At 49.1% G+C, this 18,654-nt stretch overlaps 2 protein-coding genes across 2 annotated transcripts in view; one reads left to right on the top strand and one right to left on the bottom strand.

Moving 5' to 3' along the window:
* Nucleotides 1-18,654, bottom strand: part of LOC142575077 (acidic phospholipase A2 PA4-like) — a 288,123-nt gene that overhangs the window by 141,866 nt on the left and 127,603 nt on the right. The gene's annotated exons all lie outside the window — the stretch shown is intronic.
* Nucleotides 8,353-9,156, top strand: LOC142573776 (uncharacterized). The gene has a single exon (XM_075683039.1). The coding sequence runs from the start codon at nucleotides 8,353-8,355 to the stop codon at nucleotides 9,088-9,090; it is 738 nt and encodes a 245-aa protein (XP_075539154.1). The 3' UTR covers nucleotides 9,091-9,156.

The following is an 18,654-nucleotide window of genomic DNA, read 5'->3' on the forward strand; positions in this document are numbered from 1 at the left end:
GGACAGTGTCTCTTTCTTTCTAAGTCCTCGTTCAGTCGCGCTTACCCATTATATTGTTACGCGAAGGACTAGTCAGTAAGACGAGCAACTATTTACAGGTTATATTTACAAAAGCGTTTGCAGCGAAGACCGGTTAGATTCACCGCGCGAGCCCAGTTCGTTCTTCCTTCTGTTTTCTCGAGTGATGGCGCCCACGCGCCTCGTTCAAACAATCAAATGCCACACGCGTGTAGCATAAACCCCCGGCGGCAGAAGCGACGTCCCGGAGCGTCTAAATGTCATCAGTGGGAGGGTGACACTGCTTCAGTCGTGTAACGTGCCCGATATCACTGGACTGGGAAGCAGATGGGGCGTCAGGAGCGATCTCGTAAGTAACGGGAGTCACGGCACGAAGCACTCGGTATGGGCCTGCGTAAAGAGACAGCAGTTTTCCTGACAGGCCGACCTGACGCGACGGAGACCACAGAAGCACCATAGAAGCAGGCGGGAAGTGCACGACTCGGTGTCGCCGATCGCACAAACGCCTTTGACTTCCGATTTCCGAAGGCGGTCTCGGGCAATTTCCCTTGCGCGGGCACATCGGGCGATGGCGTCAAGTGCACATTCACTTGCCGGTGCAGCGTGAAGAGAGAGGGTTGTGTCGAGGGGCAGTGCTGGTTCTCGGCCGAACAGAAAGAAAAAAAGGGGAACAACCGGCTATGTCGTGGCGCGAGGAATTATAAGCAAATGTGACAAAGGGTAGAGCGAAGGTCCCAGTCAGTGTAGTCTGAAGAGACATATTTCGCGAGCATGTCTATGAGAGTGGAATTGAGACACTCCTTGAGGGCATTTGATTGCGAATGGTATGACGTGGATAGCTTGTGCCTCGTGGCACAGGAATGCAGTATGCCCCCGATAACTTTTGATAGGAATGTCCGGCCACGGTCTGTGAGAAGTTGTCGCGGAGCTCCATGTAATAAAATCACGTCGCGTAGAAGAAAATCGGCGATATCTGTGGCGCAGCTTGTAGGAAGCGCTCGGGTGATGGCGTAGCGCGTGGCGTAATCCGTAGCTATAGCGAACCACTTGTTCCCAGAGTTGGAAAGAGGAAAAGGGCCAAGTAAGTCCGAACCAACCCGAAAGAATGGTTCCGCGTGAACGTCGAATGGTTGAAGGTACCCAGCAGGGAGCGTCGATGGTGTCTTGCGTCGCTGGCATTTCTGACACGCAGATACGTATCTTTGAACGAAGCGATCTAGACCTAGCCAAAAGAAGCGTCGGCAAATCCGGTCGTAGGTACGTGACACACGTACCTACGACCGGCAGTGGGGAGGTCGAGAAGTTCGTGGAGAACAGCCGATCGAAGGTGCTTAGGGATCACAAAGAGTAATGCAGGGCCTTCGGGGTGAACGTTGTGGCGGTAGAGTACGCCATCTTGAAGTGTGAATAAGCCAAGGGAACTGTCGGCCAGTGATGATTCCAGGCGGTCAATGATGAAACGCAAGGACGGGTCACGGCGCTGCTCGTCGGCGACATGGAGCAGTGGAAAAACAGAGAGAAGACGGGCGTCGGTGTCAGTATCAGACGCAAAGGTCGCGTCTTCGATTGGGTAGCGAGAGAGGCAATCTGTGTCCTGGTGTTGGCGTCCCGACTTGTAAGTCACTGTGTAGGGATATTCTTGTAGTCGGAGGGCCCAACGACCGAGCCGACCAGTAGGATCCTTGAGCGACGAAAGCCAACAGAGCGCATGGTGGTCTGTGATTACTGAGAAGGACGTGCCATATAAATATGTGGGGAAGTTTGAAACAGCCCAGACGAGAGCAAGACATTCGCGCTCGGTAATCGAATAGTTGCGCTCTGCAGTTGACAGGAGCCGGCTAGCGTAGGCTATTACGCGGTCGCGTCCGTGTTGGCGTTGCGATGAGACGTGCGGATCCCATAACCACTGGCATCGGTGCGGATCTCTGTAGGTGCGGACGGGTCAAAGTGGTCCAAGACGGGTGGAATGGTGGGAATCGTGATAAGGCTTGAAACTGCGCCAGCCTGAAGGGGACCCCGCGCAAAAGGCACGTCTTTCTTCAGAAGTTCAGTGAGTGGTCGAGCGATTGCTGCGAAATCTTTCACGAACCATCTGAAATGAGAACAGAGTCCCACGAAACTCCGGACGTCTTTGACAGACGGAGGTACAGGAAAAGCCGTTACTGCTCGAACCTTCTCCGGGTCGGGTTGTACGCCGGAAGCATCCACGAGATGACCTAGCACTCTAATCTGTCGGCGCCAGAAGTGGCACTTCGATATGTTTAATTGGAGCCCAGTCATGCGTAAGACGTCAAGGATAGCAGTGACGCGCTCAAGGTGTGTCTCATATGTAGGAGAAAACAAAAAGGACGTCGTGGAGGTAACAAAGGCAAGTTGACCATTTGAAACCTTGAAGCAGAGAGTCCATCATCCGTTCGAACGTGGCGGAGGCATTGCGTAAACCGAACGGCACATCCGGTATTCGTAGAGGCCATCTGGAGTGACGAAAGCGGTCTTTTCTTGGTCTCGCTGAGCGATGGAAATCTGCCAATAACCAGATCGAAGGTTGATGGACGAAAAGGATTTGGCACCGTGAAAACAGTCAAGAGCGTCGTCGATTCGCAGTAAAGGGTAAACGTTCTGTTTAGTGATTCGATTTAGGTGGCAGTAATCAACGCAGAAACGTCACATGCCATCTTTCTTTTTGACGAGCACGGCCGGCGACGCCCAAGGTCTCGACGAGGCTTAAACAATGCCACTGGCGAATATCTTGTTTACTTCCTGCTGAATAACTTGCCGCTCCGCCGTGGACACGCGATATGGTCGGCGGTGAAGGGGACCAGCATCACCAGTGCTTATCCGATGCTTAACAAGGGACATCTGACCAAGTGGTCGATTGTCAGTGTCAAATATGTCGCTGTACGAAAGCAAAAGGCGATATAGGGCGGCTGCTTCTTCAGTTGCGAGGTCTGGAGCGACCATAGGACGTAACGGGCCATCGTGATTCAAGTCGCAAGAGAAGAAGCTCGGGAGCACCGGCACACCGCAGGGATCGGTCATTTCGCCTATGTTGTTCAACCTGGTAATGATCGGAGTGGCCGAAAAGCTCACGGACATTGTTCACGTTACATGCGATATATCCGGAGATTTACACTGATGACGCGTGCCCTGCTTGCGGCGATAGATCAACACTTTCGCACATGCTCTGGGGATGTATCTCTATAGCAAGCCCTGACCTCAGCTCAGCTAGGTGGGAGGGGGCCCTCCGCAACCCACTCCTGGCTGAGCAACGTTGGGCTGTCCAGCAGGCCCACGATGCGGCTGGCAGGCTAGGCCTGTCGGTCCCGACGTGGGAGCGGCCCGCGACGTGCTAATACGCGTTCTGCAGGACTGTAAAATAAAAGTTACTCAATCAATCAATCAATCAATCAATCGAAGACGTCAGGCACACCATCTACACGGATGATACTGCGCTGTGGGTGACCGGGCGACGCCCATATTGAGGGCACGCTGCAAGCCGCCGTCGACGCAATAGAAGACCAGGTGGAAGGCACCGGACAGATGTTCGCCGAGCACATCGGAGCTTCTCACACTCCCACCTACCAAAAACAGCAGAGGCAAGACCAAACAACGCGAAAACGAAAAAATTAAGAATCGTAACCAAATCCGGCAACGTAATCCCCGAGGTTGGCAAAATTAGGATCTTAGGCATGGTAATCGAATAGCACGGAAGAAACGGCGAAACAATCACCCGTCTCACGGCAAAAGCAGCCAAAGCGAATCGACTCCTCAATCTAGTCACTTCCCGGAAGGCTGGCAAGAGAGAGAAAAACCTAATTAGGCTCGTGCAATCCTTCGTCATCAGCCACGTCGCGTACGTTGCAGCCTACCACAGATGGCTGCAACACGAACGTAACAAAATCAACGTGATCATCAGCAGAGCGTACAAGACGGCGCTGGCGCCTGTTCGAGTCCATGAGCACAACCCGCTTCTTACAACTCGGGATACACAATACACTCGAAGAAATAGCTGAAGCGCAACGGACCTCTCAACTGGAGCAGCTGTCCATGACCAAAGCGGGGAGGAAGATACTGGTCGACCTGGGAATAGGACGCTCGAATGAGGTGGAGATGAAGCTCCCCGTCCCCGAAGAGGTCCGACGCCAGACCACAATCGACCCCATACCGAAGAACATGAATGCCGAGTTCAACAAGGGAAGAACAGCGGCGAGGGCCAAGGCTCTAATCGACCAGCAGGCCAACGACGAACACGCGCGGTACGTGGACGCGGCCGAATACCAACGGAACGCCTTCGCAGCGGTCGTCATAGAGGCGTCAACCGGCGTCACGAGGACGGCAGCGAGCGTGAGAAGCGCCGGGGCGGAACAATGAGGAGGTAGCCATCGCCCTGGCCATCGCCGACGCAGACTGCCACACGGTGCTGAGTGACTCGAGACCGGCGGTGTGAAACTTCGCCAAAGGCCAAATCTGCAGGGAGGCCGAGCTCGTACTGCGAGCGGCCAAACTCCAAGACAGAAAAGTAAGACTCAAGTGAATCCCGGCGCACGCGGGCGACGCGTCGGAACGAAATCAGAACCACAATGAGACGGCACACGCAGCGGCGCCAGCGCTAACCAACCGCGCCCCGGAGACAGACCGTCCGACATGGTTCGGAACCAAGGACCGCGTGACGGACTACAACGAAATCACGAAGGCCTACGGCTTGGCTCGCAGGACACTCGCACCCCCGTACCCGAGGCTGAGTCGAGCGGAGGCGGTACTACTGACTATCGTCAAAAGAGTGCTTGCTGCCCTCCTTGACTTTTGCTGCGAAACGCAGCTGAGAGCGCGGCTATAAGCCCCGCATCGCTCCTTCTTCAACCTTGTCCTTTCTTTTTTGCCGCTTTCTTTCCTTCTCTTCCTGATCCTTTTCTCCCCACTCCCCTTACCCTGTGCAGTGCTGTTGAGGTGTCCTCCTTTGAGAGACAGTTACGGCACTGCACTTCTCTCTTCCTTCCTTCTAAAAATCACTACACACACGGTACTACTGAGAAAGCTCCAGACCGGATCGCTACCGAGCCGGCACTGATGCATCGCATGTACCCCGAGACATATCCGACGATAAGTGCAGAGTCTGCCAAAGGGAGGCGGTAGATTACACGCACATGTTGTGGGCCTGCGTTAAAAATCCAGAAGACGCAAAATCAAGAACGATCCCACCGCGGCTCGAGGCAGCCGCGAAGAGCTACGACCAGGACAAACAACTCTGGGCCGTTCAGCAGGTCCTCGGGGCGCTCGAAAGGCAGGGACCCAGCCAGCCGGCAACGGCGAGCAGATACCCGCGCCGAGTAACGGCGACTTCGTAGATGACGTAGCCCTCGTCGGGGCGCGCGAGCGCCCAACTGCAGGCACAAATAAAATTGGCTCCAATCCAATCCAATCCAAGTCATCCTGCGGGTAATCAGAAGGATCTGGAGACGCGTCGGCTGCAAAAGCAGTGACGCGGTCGTCTGTCACTGACCGGAGCGTGACCACCGCTATGCCTCCAGGTAACAATTGCTCCGTCAAGCCAAAATTGATAACGGGGAGACCCATCCGATTAGCGGCAAATGGTTACGACGGAGTGTGGTACAGAGATGTCGCGCGCCAGGAGGATATCACGAATAGGTGCGACGACATAGTCGTCATCAGGCACGGTTGCCGTTGAGACCAATTCGACGAAGGTTAGGGCTTTTTGAGGTAAGTGAACAAACGCTGTAGTGCAGAGGGTGCTCCGTTGTTCGGGGCGAACGTCTGAAAGAAGAGGAAGCTCGAGGCACAGCGTAGCGATGGAACAGTCGTGAGGGCAGAATGCGTCGTCAGGAAGTCGAGCCCGAAGATTAGGTCATGAGGGCAACTGGTCAACACGGTGAACATGACTCTAACTCATATCCAGCTTTATTGGACACGTACCTCAACGGCCCTATCATATCTGTTTTGCCGACATCAGCTCATGTCACCGTGGCAAGGTACAGAAATTTCGCTATATCTCACAATTCTGCAATATCCATGCTAACACCGTGTTCTGAATTCCACCATCTTGGCTTCCCATGGAATATTAATTGGTGTCCTTCAAGGCAATTGGAAGTATCTTTTACAAAATTGAGATGCCGTATACCTCCTCTAAATTTTTACTTACACAGGTCTGGTCTCGCGATGTCCCCTCTATGTTCTTATTGCAGTGCACCTGAAACTATCGAACATTATTTTCTCTCATACCGCCGCTTTCTAAGACAAAGAAGAATATTAGAATACTCATTTACCAAACTTGGCCTATCACTAACCTCGACAAACATTCTTTCTTTTGGGGCAACTTCACTGGGAACCAGCCACAGGGATGCTTTTCTTGCTGTTTACAATTTTATTAGAGAGACAAAAAGAGTACCTTGCTGATTTTCTACAATTATCCATAGTTTCTATTTCTTTACGTTAAATTATTTTATCAAAATTCTTACCAATACTTTCATTGCAAGTCTAAATTGCAGTTCTATCTTCCCACGCTCCACTATTCAAATCTAGTTTCTCTATACTTCTAACCTTACGGAAAACCGCCTGGTTCTTGGCCAATCCCCCATAGTGGGTACGCGCCACTGTCTGGGACACAAGACAAGACAAGACGTACCAACTAGCGCCCCAAGCGGCCGCGACACGAAGTTAGCGCGTTTTCAATGGAACGAGCGGGTTTTTCGCGAATAACAAAAGCTGCAGGTCGATTATCGAAAAAGGCAGGTGACAGACGTGTTCTGGAAGACAATCCACACGAGCCAAATGCAGTCATCACGCTATGGCACGTAAGAATTTTGTTCCCACAGCGGTTAAAGATTTAGCAATGGAAGCCTATGGAAACGACGAAAATTTGTACTCGATTTTCTAGACAGGAACGGTGCCTGTAATTAATCTACGGTGTCTATCGTAATACCCAGTGCAGCGTATGTAGTCCGGAGACTCAGCTTTCGAGTGATGCCTATCTCGACTCTCCACACATGGCGTAACACTGTTCCCAAAAGCGTTTCTTGTAACACTGTTGTGAAAAATTCACGTGGTTTCTAGGAAAAGATGAGCGTACCACTAGGTGAAGCGTCGGTAGCCGTAAGCTTATGCCGATGAACTGGCGCCCATTTTACACGCAGTCATCACGGAGGCGTACGAAACGAGAGAAATGCCGCTCTCTTTCCGTGCTGCTCACGTGGTGCTGATTCCTAAAACCGACGACCATGCTACGCTGCTATCTGTGGGCGCGTACCGTCCGATAACGCTCACGAACACCGACCACAAAGTTTATACGAAAGTGCTGGCAAAACGACTGCAGAGCGTCATCAAATTTCTAGTCGGACCACACCAGACATGTGGCATAAAATGTCGCTCTATCTCTACAAATGTGCATGTAGCCCGTAGTATTCTTGAGTGCTGTGACATTTTTGGCGGACGGGTCGCTATGTTGCAGCTGGACTTAGCAAAGGCATTTGATCGTGTGTCGCATGAAGCTCTTTTTTGTATCCTTGAACACGTTAACATAGGCACAGTTATACTCGATGGTCTAAAAATGATATACAATGACTGTATAGTAAACATCGTGCTGAATAAGACACTAACTGAGAACATTAAACTCACATCATCAGTGAGGCAAGGTTGTCCATTGTCACCGCTGCTCTTTGCAATTTATTTAGAGCCTTTCTGTTTATCTCTAATAAGTAACGAAAAAACCAATGGTTATAAGCTTGAATCGTCCCATGTTAAAGTGCTTGCATATGCTGATGACGTCGCAATCTTTTCTACAGATCGCCAAAGTGTACTAGAGGCGATAAGCGATGCTAAAAGATATTGCACGCAAACCGGATGCGAGATCAATTGGGACAAGAGCATCGGATTTTGGCACGGAAGTTGGGACAACACACCGTCTGTCTTTGCAGATTTACAATGGACCGTGTCTCCTTCGAAATATTTGGGGGTGCCGCCTGAGCACTACGAGAGTGCCGCGCAGTACTGGGAGGAAGAGACGTCGCGCGTAAAAGAGAAAACCGGAGGATGGCAGGGTCCTGATTTGTCAATGTTTGCAAGGGCAACTGTTTGTCATTTGTTTTTAATTGCCAAAGTGTGGTATGTCCTCCAATTTTTGTCGATGACCCGTGTGAATGTACAGAAAATACACAGAGTATTTGCTGTTTTTATCTGGGGTTCCACTTGGGAAAGGGTCAGCCGTACCAACTTGTTTCGTCCTGTTCGAGATGGTGGTCTTGGATTGTCGCTTTGTTCTTACGACAGATTGTTTCTCGTTTTGTCTTCTTACGAGATCAAAGTGATTCATTCTTGCGTACGATGATCCAGATCCGTTTGAAAAGCGTTTTGCCTGAATTTATTGTGTCTAGTGCACAGCCTGTACACTATCGGCTTAAAGGCTACTTGCGAGAAGTAGTCGACTCCCTTCGAATATTAAAAGCTCGGTTTTCCCTTCAGTACCTGAGCACAGTAACAAGAAAGAAACTTTACAAGGATTTAGTTGAAGTTATGATGCCAGTGCCATTGTACCGAATGAAATACTATGGAGGCCCAGGACACGATGTTTTAAAGAGAGTTAAAAGGATGCCAGTGAGAGCACGCGTAAAGTCGTTCTTCTTTAAATTGCATACATCTACCCTTCCGGTCAAAACATGGATAGCCGACAAAGGAATATTTGTACCATGGACGACAAACTGTGCGCTATGTAACAAGCCGGAGACCATTGAGCACGCTTTCATTGAGTGCTGGGATGCAATTTTTTATTGGGACGTCTTGCAAAGAACTCTTAAAAAGGAACTGCCGATAACAGCACAGGGTATACGTTTGCTGCCGGTAGACAGCCATCAGGGCTTTCCGTACGACATGATAATGCTCCTGGGCCTCCATAGTCTTTGGAAGACACGGATGGCGGTAACGCACGCCGATGTGAATGCGCGCTCAGCACGAGAAAATTTTGTTGAAAGCATTATTTTCATACGTGAGATATATCGTGTACAGGCAGATCCGCCTGACTGGTTGGGTATTCTTGATGAATTAGTGAATTTCAAGAAATTTTAGCTTGTCACGTTGGTCCAAGTAGGCCAACGTGTTTTTATGTATGTATGTCATTTTGTGAATAAAGAAAAAAAAAGGAAAGCTAGAACGCAGTTCAACAATGCCGATGTCAATTCGCGACCTACACGTGATCACTTCATTGAATCTGTAGTACGGTTCAGGGATGTCCATCGGGCACTCCCTGAACAACCAACATGGATTGACATGCTTGATAAACTTGTAGCATTGAAAAAATTTTGATATGTCGTGCCAGCAAAATCCTTGTTGACATGTTTTTCCTTTTCTGTATTGCTAGTGTATGTCAAAGCCGGCAATAAAGAAAAAAAAAAAAGGGTAGCCGTGGCCGAGTGGTAGAATCGCGCGCACCTTTAGTCCCGCGTCGCGGTGGCCGCGGTTCGATCCCCGCTTCGCAGTCTTTTTTAAGCCGCAAAGGACCTAGTTTTGTAATCTCTCACTAGATGGCAGGAACACAAAACCCAACATTTGCTTTCGGTTCTGGTTTTTCAGCGGCGCAGTTTCTTTAAAAGCCGCATAAGACTTAGTTTTATACTCTACCACCAGATGGCAGAAACACAACACTCATGATTTGCTTTCGGTTCTGGTTTTCCAGTGGTTCTCTTGAAATATTATGTTTTCTATTTTTCTTTCCTAAGACATAGCATTGTCGTGTTCATTTGTTAAGTCATCGCACTTATGAAGGTTTTATTCATTGGACAACATAACTAGAAGCTTGCGCATAGCTTTGTGTTCTTCCAAAAAAAAAAAAAAAAGCTTTCGTGCTTTGAAGCGTGGAACTTGGGAGAACAAAATGGCTATTCTTATTACGTTCTTCTGGAAGGTCCGTTTTCTTCGACTTTCGCCTGTCCTTAATGGCACACACTCCGAGCGAATCAGGTCCACCTGGGCCACAATGCCACCCGGTGGCTAGTGCCATTCCTATCCTCTTCAGTCACGAATTACGATCAACTGTCGATAAATGCATGAAACTTACATACGTTTATGCCAAGACGCTGGAGACTCCAAAAAAAACCAAGTCAAGGTGGGATGACAATGAGACTGTGCATTTTATATAGACCCATCATAATTAAATAGTAATTAAATATTGATATATTGTACACTCAGTCATGCTACGTTTCTTCATTAAAAATATTGAATCACTCACTCGAATTGCATGCGCAGGTTAATTATTGGGTGCCAGCATTACAAAAAGGGGAAAAAATATTTTGCAATAACTACCGAAACGTCCCACTCCAAACGTCCCATCAAAGACGGTGTTGCCTTCACTAAAGCGGTCATCTGAAGCGGTACATTTCACTCAGAAGTGAAATGGGGGCACTTTAGGAAAGCAGAATGTTTAATTTGCAGAAAGTTTAAGGTCTGTTGTCTTTTCCTTGCACCCACTGCACAGTAATGGCGAAAATAAGTCGCGTCCACAAATGTGTGCGCCGTGACTGAAGGGGCTATGCAACATTCGTGCGGAACAAAGGCTGAGTCGCTGCCTGAACGTTAATTATTTCGAAAGATTCACCCAAATAAGAAATTCACCAACCAGGAGAAGATGTGCAGCGTGTGGATTAATAGCTACTGTTAATGTGTTCCCTACAGCCAAGTGGTATGAATCCGTAGGTGTGGCCGTAAAGAAACCATTTGAATAAATGTCCCGTGCTGTGTCTGCCCCGGTCGCTCTACAGAGAAGCTAGCTTGGCTATTTGACGCATTTACCATATGAATACATAGGTCTTTATATAAAGGGTTGGCATGGGCAACTTGAAATTGGAAGTGGCATCAGTATAAATTTGGGCGTGATACAGGGATGGGCGAAGTTGAATTTGGTAGTGATATGGAAGTGGCCCAACCTAAATTTGGAGTGAAATGGTAATGAACCAAGCTGAATTTGAGGCTGATATGGGGGTGGCCTAACCTAAATTTGAGGCGATATAGGGGTGGGTAAGCCTAAGTTTGAGGGAATATGGGGGGGTGGGCCAGCCTGGATTTGGGGATGATACGTGGTGGGAGAACCTAAATTTGGGGGGATATGGGGGGTGGGCCACCCATATCCTGACACCCATATCACACCCATGGGGGTGATATGGGGCTGGGCGAAGCTGAATCGGGGGAGATATGGGGATGGGCTAACCTAAATATGAGAGTGATTCTCGGTGGGCCATCCTAAATTTGAGGTGATAGAGGCGTGGGCCAGGCTAAGTTTTGGGCTGATATGGGAGTAGGCCAACCTCGATTTGGGGATGATATGGGTGTGGGCCAAACTAAATTTGAGGGTAACATGGGGACGGGGCTAACCTAACCATGGGGGTGATGTGCGGCTGGGCCAAGCTGAATTGCGGGGGGGGGGTGATATATGGGTGGACTAACCTTAATTGGTGGGTGATTTGCGGTGGGGCGTCCTAAATTTGAGGTGATCGAGGGGTGTGCCAGCGTTAGTTTGGGACGGAGATGGGGGTGGGCAACCTCGATTTGTAGGTGATATTGGAGTGGGCCAAGCTAAATTTGGTGGTGTTGGGGAGGCGGGCCAATCTGTATTTGGGGGTGATATGGGGTTGGTCCTACCTAAATGTGGGGGCAATCTCGAGGTCGGCCAATCTTGATTTGGGGGCTATATGGGGGTGGGCCAACCTAAGTTTTGGGGTGCGTCGATTCGAAATTTGGAAGACGATTTATGGAAGTTCGTGCGTGGACAAACTTGAAAATTAGGGGTGGCCCAATTGAAATTTTGGATCGGGCTAAGTTGAAGTTTAAGGCTGGGCGAAAAGAAAATCGGGCGTGGCTGACTTTAAATTTGGGGGTGGGCCAATTAAATTTGAGGGTGTGCCAACTTGAAATTTGGTGGTGGGCCTACTTAATGTTTGGGGTGGGCCAATTGAAATTTGGCGGCCTGTTTATGAATAGTTAGACAACACCAGTGGTGTTTCTGCATATTTCTCATCTTCGCAAAGTACGTATATTAATAACTGTTACCCAATACCCCTCAAGGTGAGCTACCACTCGAGCCTTCCCAGCCCACTGAGCTAATAATGTCACAGGAGTGCTCTCATCGTGACGACTGCATCGTTCAACGTGGAGATCCAGAAAAACAAATTGCAGATCGAGCTGATCATTTTCACACCAATGTAATCGCTAACATTACTCGCTCGTGTGCTAGACGCAACACAAGCTTACAACGATCATAATTCAACTTTCAATCACAGGCTAGTCGACACGTTCTCAGTGCACAATTTCGTCAATCATCAGGATAGGAACCTTGCTGGATGTTTTACTGTTATGTTGCGTTGTTTTGCACGAAAGCCTTCTCCCGAAATGAGAATACATTTTTGAGATTGACGAGGCAAGCTAGTACATAACTCATACGAAGCAAATGTAAAAAGGATTATAGTGATATTCAAAAAAATATGCATATGTAAATAAGATTTCAGATGGTATTATTTCGACCGGGCATGACAACGATTTCTTCCCGCCTGTCACAGTGCTTTGACCGAAAACCTAATCATTTTGCTCAAACGTGTTGCCCCAATACTACATGTGCTGAATGTACAAAAGTGCGGTGCGTGGTCACAGCTTCAAAGTAAGTCTATTTTGCCTACTGTTGTTGATATTGTAGTAATGTGGAGTTTTCCTCTTCATAAGAGCACAAATAGAGAAACAAAAATTACAGATAGTAGCTAAGCGCAAATTACATTGGAAGATCTGAAACCCGCAATTACTTTTAATTTGCGGGTTGGTCTTCTCCGCTGGTAGATCGCTGTCCGATCACTCCAACGAATTTTGTTTGTGTGCAACTGCAGCAATAAGAAAGATACTACCATTTCATTGCCAGAACCTTTATGCCCTCCACACACACAAGAAGGACACCAGATAATTGACGCTATCAGTTTATAAACTGATATTGCTTTAATAATTTGAGTGTAGCGTGGTGTCTGCGAACGGAGTTTTTTCTTAGTATCAGTCCAGTGTTAGCAGTGAGAAGCAGTTCGGTCTACCATCCCCATGAGGGCATACTAGCCATTGTAGCGCTTTACTCTAGGACAAGTGCTGAAAACTTGGTGTGCTTTGTCCTTTGCGCAGGTCGTCCATCCATTCTGTTATGGTGACCATCAACGTTGTGTCCGTCAGGCTTCCTCCTCATTTTAGCTTCACCATCGCGAGTGGACAGAGAAAGGAAGCTTTCTTCACAATCAGCCCCAGCGGGATTCGACCACTCATAACTGCTGCAATTTGCATTCACTGGCTGGGCATGCTAACTACATCCTTAGCTTCACAATGGCTAGAGCGCGCAGAAGTAGAGCATTGGTCGCTATCACTACCACGAACCTATGTCAATGCAGATATAAGTACGTTCAGGGGCTGGGCATGCTAACTTCTGAGCTACCACCTGCTTCTTGTTTTCATCGCAGACGCATGCAGGACAAACGCGGATAAGTAATTGGATTAGATTGGGAAAACGTCTATTGAGCCTGCGGTAAAGCGCGAAGGCGCGCTTCGGACGTGGCCTACGTCGTCATCGTGGCGGATGCTCTGCGAGGATCCCCGCTCGCCATTGCCAGCTCGCCAGGCTCCTGCCTAGCCAGCACCTGGATGACCTGCTGGACGGCCTGAAGTTGTTTTTCTTGGTCGTCGCTCCGCGTTGCTTCCTCAAGCTGCGGCGGTATACGTCCTTAGTTAGCTTCGCTTGGATGTTTGGAGCAATCCCATAGCATGTGCTCGAATGTGGCCGTCTCCCTGCAGCACGCTCTGCACTTGTCATGGGAGTGCGATTCTGGGTGCATCCTATGCAATAGCGCCGGGCTTGGAAGCGTTCTCGTTTGTAGTTGCCTGAACAGCACGGCCTGCAACCTTCTCAGACCTTTGCAGGGCGGCGGGAGAAATCTGCGGGCCAGCTAAAAGACTTGGTCAGTTCGTTATAGCTGGTCATCCGGTCTTTGGCGCTGCACCACAGCGGGCAGCCGTTGCCTTGGGCGCGGTCGGTTAGTCCTCGCGCTCGGGCGTGTGCCGTTTTGTTGCGATTGGCATGCTTCTCCGACGCTTGTCCTGCGTGCGCCGATAACCACTTCATTCGAGTCCTCTTGTCGCGGTCTCCATGTCGGAGCAGGACGCGTGCCGCCGTTGGGGCAATTCTTCCTTTGGCGTAGTTCCTCACCGCCTGTCTGGTGTCGCTGAGGATGATGTGGCATTCTCGGTCTACGATGGCCAGGGCGATAGCTATTTCTTCTGCTTCCTCCACTTGCTTCCTCGATGTGCTGGCGGTCGCCCGCACGTTCCCTCCGGAATCACCACCGCGATCGCGAAGCCGTTGCGGCCGCCATATTCGGCTGCATCCACGTAACTGGCGCCGGTTTCTTCCGCGTGCAGGTCCGTCAGTGCCCTGGCTCTAGCGCGTCTTCTGCCTTCGTTGAATTCCGGGTGCATGTTCCTCGGCAAGGGATCAACCCGCACGTTCCGTCGTACGTGGTCGGGGACGGGGAATTTTGGTCCCTGCTGTTCGTGATAACCGATGCCTAGACTGCACAGGATCTTTCTGCCGGCCTTTGTTCATGACAGTCTTTCCAACTGAGCGGCTCCTTGCGCTTCGGCGATCTCGTCGAGCGTGTTGTGTATGCCCAGCTGGAGGAGACGTTTCGTGTTGGTAGTTTCGGGTAGACCGAGGGGTGTCTTGTAAGCCCTCCGGATTAGGATGTCTAGCTTGTTCTTTTCGCTTTTCATCTGCTGGTGGAAGGCTGCCACGTACACTATGTGGCAGAGTACGAAGGAGTGTATAATTCTGATGAAGTTTTCCTCCTTCATGACTCCCTTGGTGGTAACGCGCTTGAGCAGTCTGGTGGGGTTGGCCGCCTTACCCATGATGCGGGTGACGGTGTCTCCGTTTTTGCTGAGCGCTTCGATCGTCATGCCGAGGACTCGGATCTTGCTTACCGTCGGTATTGTGTTACCATCTCTGGTGCGGATCTTGATCTTTTCGTGTTTCCTTTGCTTCTTGATTCTGTGCGTTTGGATCGGTTGGTAAAGCAGGAGCTCCGACTTACTTGGGGAGCAACGCAGTCCCGTACCTTCCAGGCTTTCTTCGATCGTGTCGACGGCCGTCTCTAGTGTGGATTTTATGCGGGCATCACTGCCCCCATCCACCCACAGCGTAATGTCGTCCGCGTATATCGTGTGCTTCAGTCCTTCAAGCTGGCATAGCCTTTTGGCAATTTGAATCATAACAAGGTTAAATAGCATGGGTGAGATGACGGAGCCTTGGCAAGTGCTCTGGCTCCCTAACGTCTTCTCGTCCGTCTTCAGGTCGCCGGCTGTGAGCTCCACCGTTCTGCCGGTGAGGAAGTCTTTGAAATATTCGTGTGACCTCTCGCCTAGGTTTAGATGGAACATCTGCGCGAGGTTGGCAGAGTGCGTCACTGTCGAATGCGCTTTCTAGGTCGAGCCCGAGGACGGCTTTGGTGTCCCTGGTTTCGCCGTCGATGACCTGATGTTTGATAAGTAAAAAATCTCAGTGCCCTCCCACTCTGTGAAGAAACATGACCAGCAGAGCTGTGTATGTGGGCCCCTTAATGGCGAACTGCACCTCCGCCGTTTGTCGGCCCCGCATTGCACTGTCTTCGGGATCGGCCCATGTATGGGGAGTGCTTAATGCCTGCTTCACCTCCGCCGCAGGTCGGCCTGGCATGGCGTTACATTCGGGATCAGCCCACGTATGGGGAGAGCTGAACGCTTGCTTCACCTCCGCTGCGGGTCAGGCCGGTATTACGCTATGTTCGGGGTTTTGCTGTACACGCGGACGCGATAGTGGGGAAAGTAGCCCTTAAGAGGAATTTTTAGCTCTGGTGGTCCTACCTAAATACATGTAAAAGGAGAATTTGTTTTTCTCCACAACCACTGCATCAAATTTTACAAGGTTTGTTGCACTTAAAACGAAAACTTAAAATCTAGTGACTGTTGGTTTCGAACTTTCGATTTAGGTCGTCAATATTTTAATAAAAATTGGCAGAAATCGAAAATTTTCAGAAAACGAAACTATCAAGTTTACAACTCTGTAGCTCAACAAAAAGAAATGATAATACAATTCTGTGAATTGCATCTAATAGCACATCTAAAGAGGACAAAATTGATGTTACACATGAATATCCAAAAGTTTATTATTATATTAATACAGCTTTTGCAGAACCCTTGTAAACAGCGTAAGAAATTCACGTAAGACGTAAAATGACATAGCGAATTTGTCCGCTTCGAATGATCTAATGGTTGGCTTTTACAGAACCGCGATATCTGTTCTTGATGCAGCGTTATGAATTTGTAAACTTCGTGCTTCTATTTTTTTCAAACTGTCGAATTTTTGAGAATCTTTTGAGCAAAAGTGAAACCGTAAATCGAAATTACGCTTCAAACAGTCACTAGAATTTAACTTTCTCTCTCAAATGCAGCAAATTTCGTTAAAATCGGCCCAGAGGTTATTTCAGAAAAACTTTTTTGCGTTTTACATGCATTTGAATAGGCCGCGTCGGAGTTGGGTCCGAGTTAAAGCTTACTCGTAACGACTTCGTTGTAAAAAAAAAAAAAGAACAAAATAATAAAAGAAAAAAACGCGTCAGCCGTCAATATCGCCGCCTCAGATTTCGTCATGATGGCACCGCAACTATCGGCACGGCTCCGTGAGCAGCTTCCAAGCTGTTCACTTTCGTTATGTTCCTTCCCTCGGCGGCAGCGCATTGTCTTGATGCCAGCGACGCGCTAAATCTGCACCATCATTCCGTCATGCATCGCTTCTGCGACCAAGTAAGCTTTCGGCAGCACACGTTCACTGCCGTGTTGACAAGGCCCGTACTCACAAACGGAACTTACCCTTAACTTATGACTTAAGTAGCCGGTCGATGCTTAACGCGTTCCATAGACAAATCTTGTACTTAAAGTAAACTTTAATCGACATTTGAGTGCCGGAAAGTAAAGTACGGTCATTGGCAACCTTAAGTGGGACTTTCGGTACTCTCGCCTAGCAAGCAAGATGGCCGCCTGCTACGGCAGCCTCGACGACCTTGACGATCTCGCCGGACGTGTGCGAAATATTACGGAGGATGAGTCATACCGATACGTGTCACCATTACGGCCACGGCTTAAGGATCGACAGAATCCCATGGAAGTATACAACGACGCGGAATTCTCGCGGCGATAACACTTTTCCAAGCAAGCGGTGCTACGGCTGTTGGAAATGCTGCCACTGGTCCCCAAAGGCAACGAACGCGGTCACGCCGTGCAGCCGCTGTTGCAGCTTCTAATCGCGCTGCGATTCTATGGCGCGGGAACATTTCAGGTTGTCATCGGGAACCTCGTTAATGTTTCGCAAGCAACTGTGTCTCGAATCATTGCACGAATGTCAAGAATTATTGCCGAGACTTTGTTCCCGCAGCTCGTGAAGTTGCCAAATGCTAATGATTTGGCATCCGTAATGGAGGAGTTCCACACCATCGCACGGTTTCCTGGTGTGAGCGGGTGCATTGACTGCACTCATGTACCCATCAGAAGTCCCGGAGGAGATGACGCGGAGGTTTTTAGCTGTCGAACGGCTGCGATGGCGTGAAATGAACTCAAGGAGCAAGGCGCGTTTTTCTTCGGAAAAGTTTGTTTTCCTTTTTTCCGTCGTCCGCGCGGGCTGAAAACACGCAACGCACGCACACTCTCTGCGCAAGAACACCGCAAGTTTTCAGCAACAAAACCAAAAAAAGTCGGGACGGTGACACACAGAACCGCAGTGGCTGCGAGAACCAACGTGAACTTGTGGCCAGATGAGTTTGAGTAAAGGGCTAAAACCACACCATTCTTTGTATTTTACTCAGAAGAATGCGCGCGCAAGCACTGCAACAGTTATATCCACATTACTCTGCCGCAAAAATTTTTTTTTTTTTTTGCGATTTAGCCTATCGTACACATAAACTATTTACGTATCCTGGACACCAGACGACATACTTGACTCGAAAAGTGTCACTTTCGAAAGTGATATTTAAGTGTCATTTTTGAAGTACTCTCCTAAAACTTTCCTAACACTTGTACTTTTCCCGCACTTATTGACGCCCTACTTAAGTTCTGTTTGTGAATACGGGCCTAAACCTTTAAAATACTTGCCTTCGAGAAAGCAGCATGAATAAAAATGGAACGCGACTATATGCCCATGGGGAACATGTTCACGGGGCCATACTATTGATGACAGCATCACAACAGGCTAGATGTGGTCAGGTTGACTTTACAGGTTTGGATGGAATGACTCATGGGCTAATTCCTTCATTATCACATACAGAACAGCGCTTGAAGTTATCGCAGTTTGTGTGTGGTTCCTCCTTTGTGTCCCGTTGTGAAGTGCTGTTCTTTCTGTGACTTTACAGACGTTCTTTTTCTGCGTCAGTTACGTGTTCCAAGAGGTATTACTTGGAAAATTTTTGTTCACATGGCTTTTACAGAAACATGTTTAGACGATATTTTTTCGCTTGGCTGCATAATCTCGAGGACGGGCTCCAAACTGCCCATTTTCTTTAGCCACGTAAGAACCATTACTGCAAATTTAATTAACGT

The sequence above is a fragment of the Dermacentor variabilis genome, chromosome 3 (genome assembly GCF_050947875.1).
Source record: "Dermacentor variabilis isolate Ectoservices chromosome 3, ASM5094787v1, whole genome shotgun sequence".
Classification (NCBI taxonomy): Eukaryota; Metazoa; Arthropoda; class Arachnida; order Ixodida; family Ixodidae; genus Dermacentor; species Dermacentor variabilis.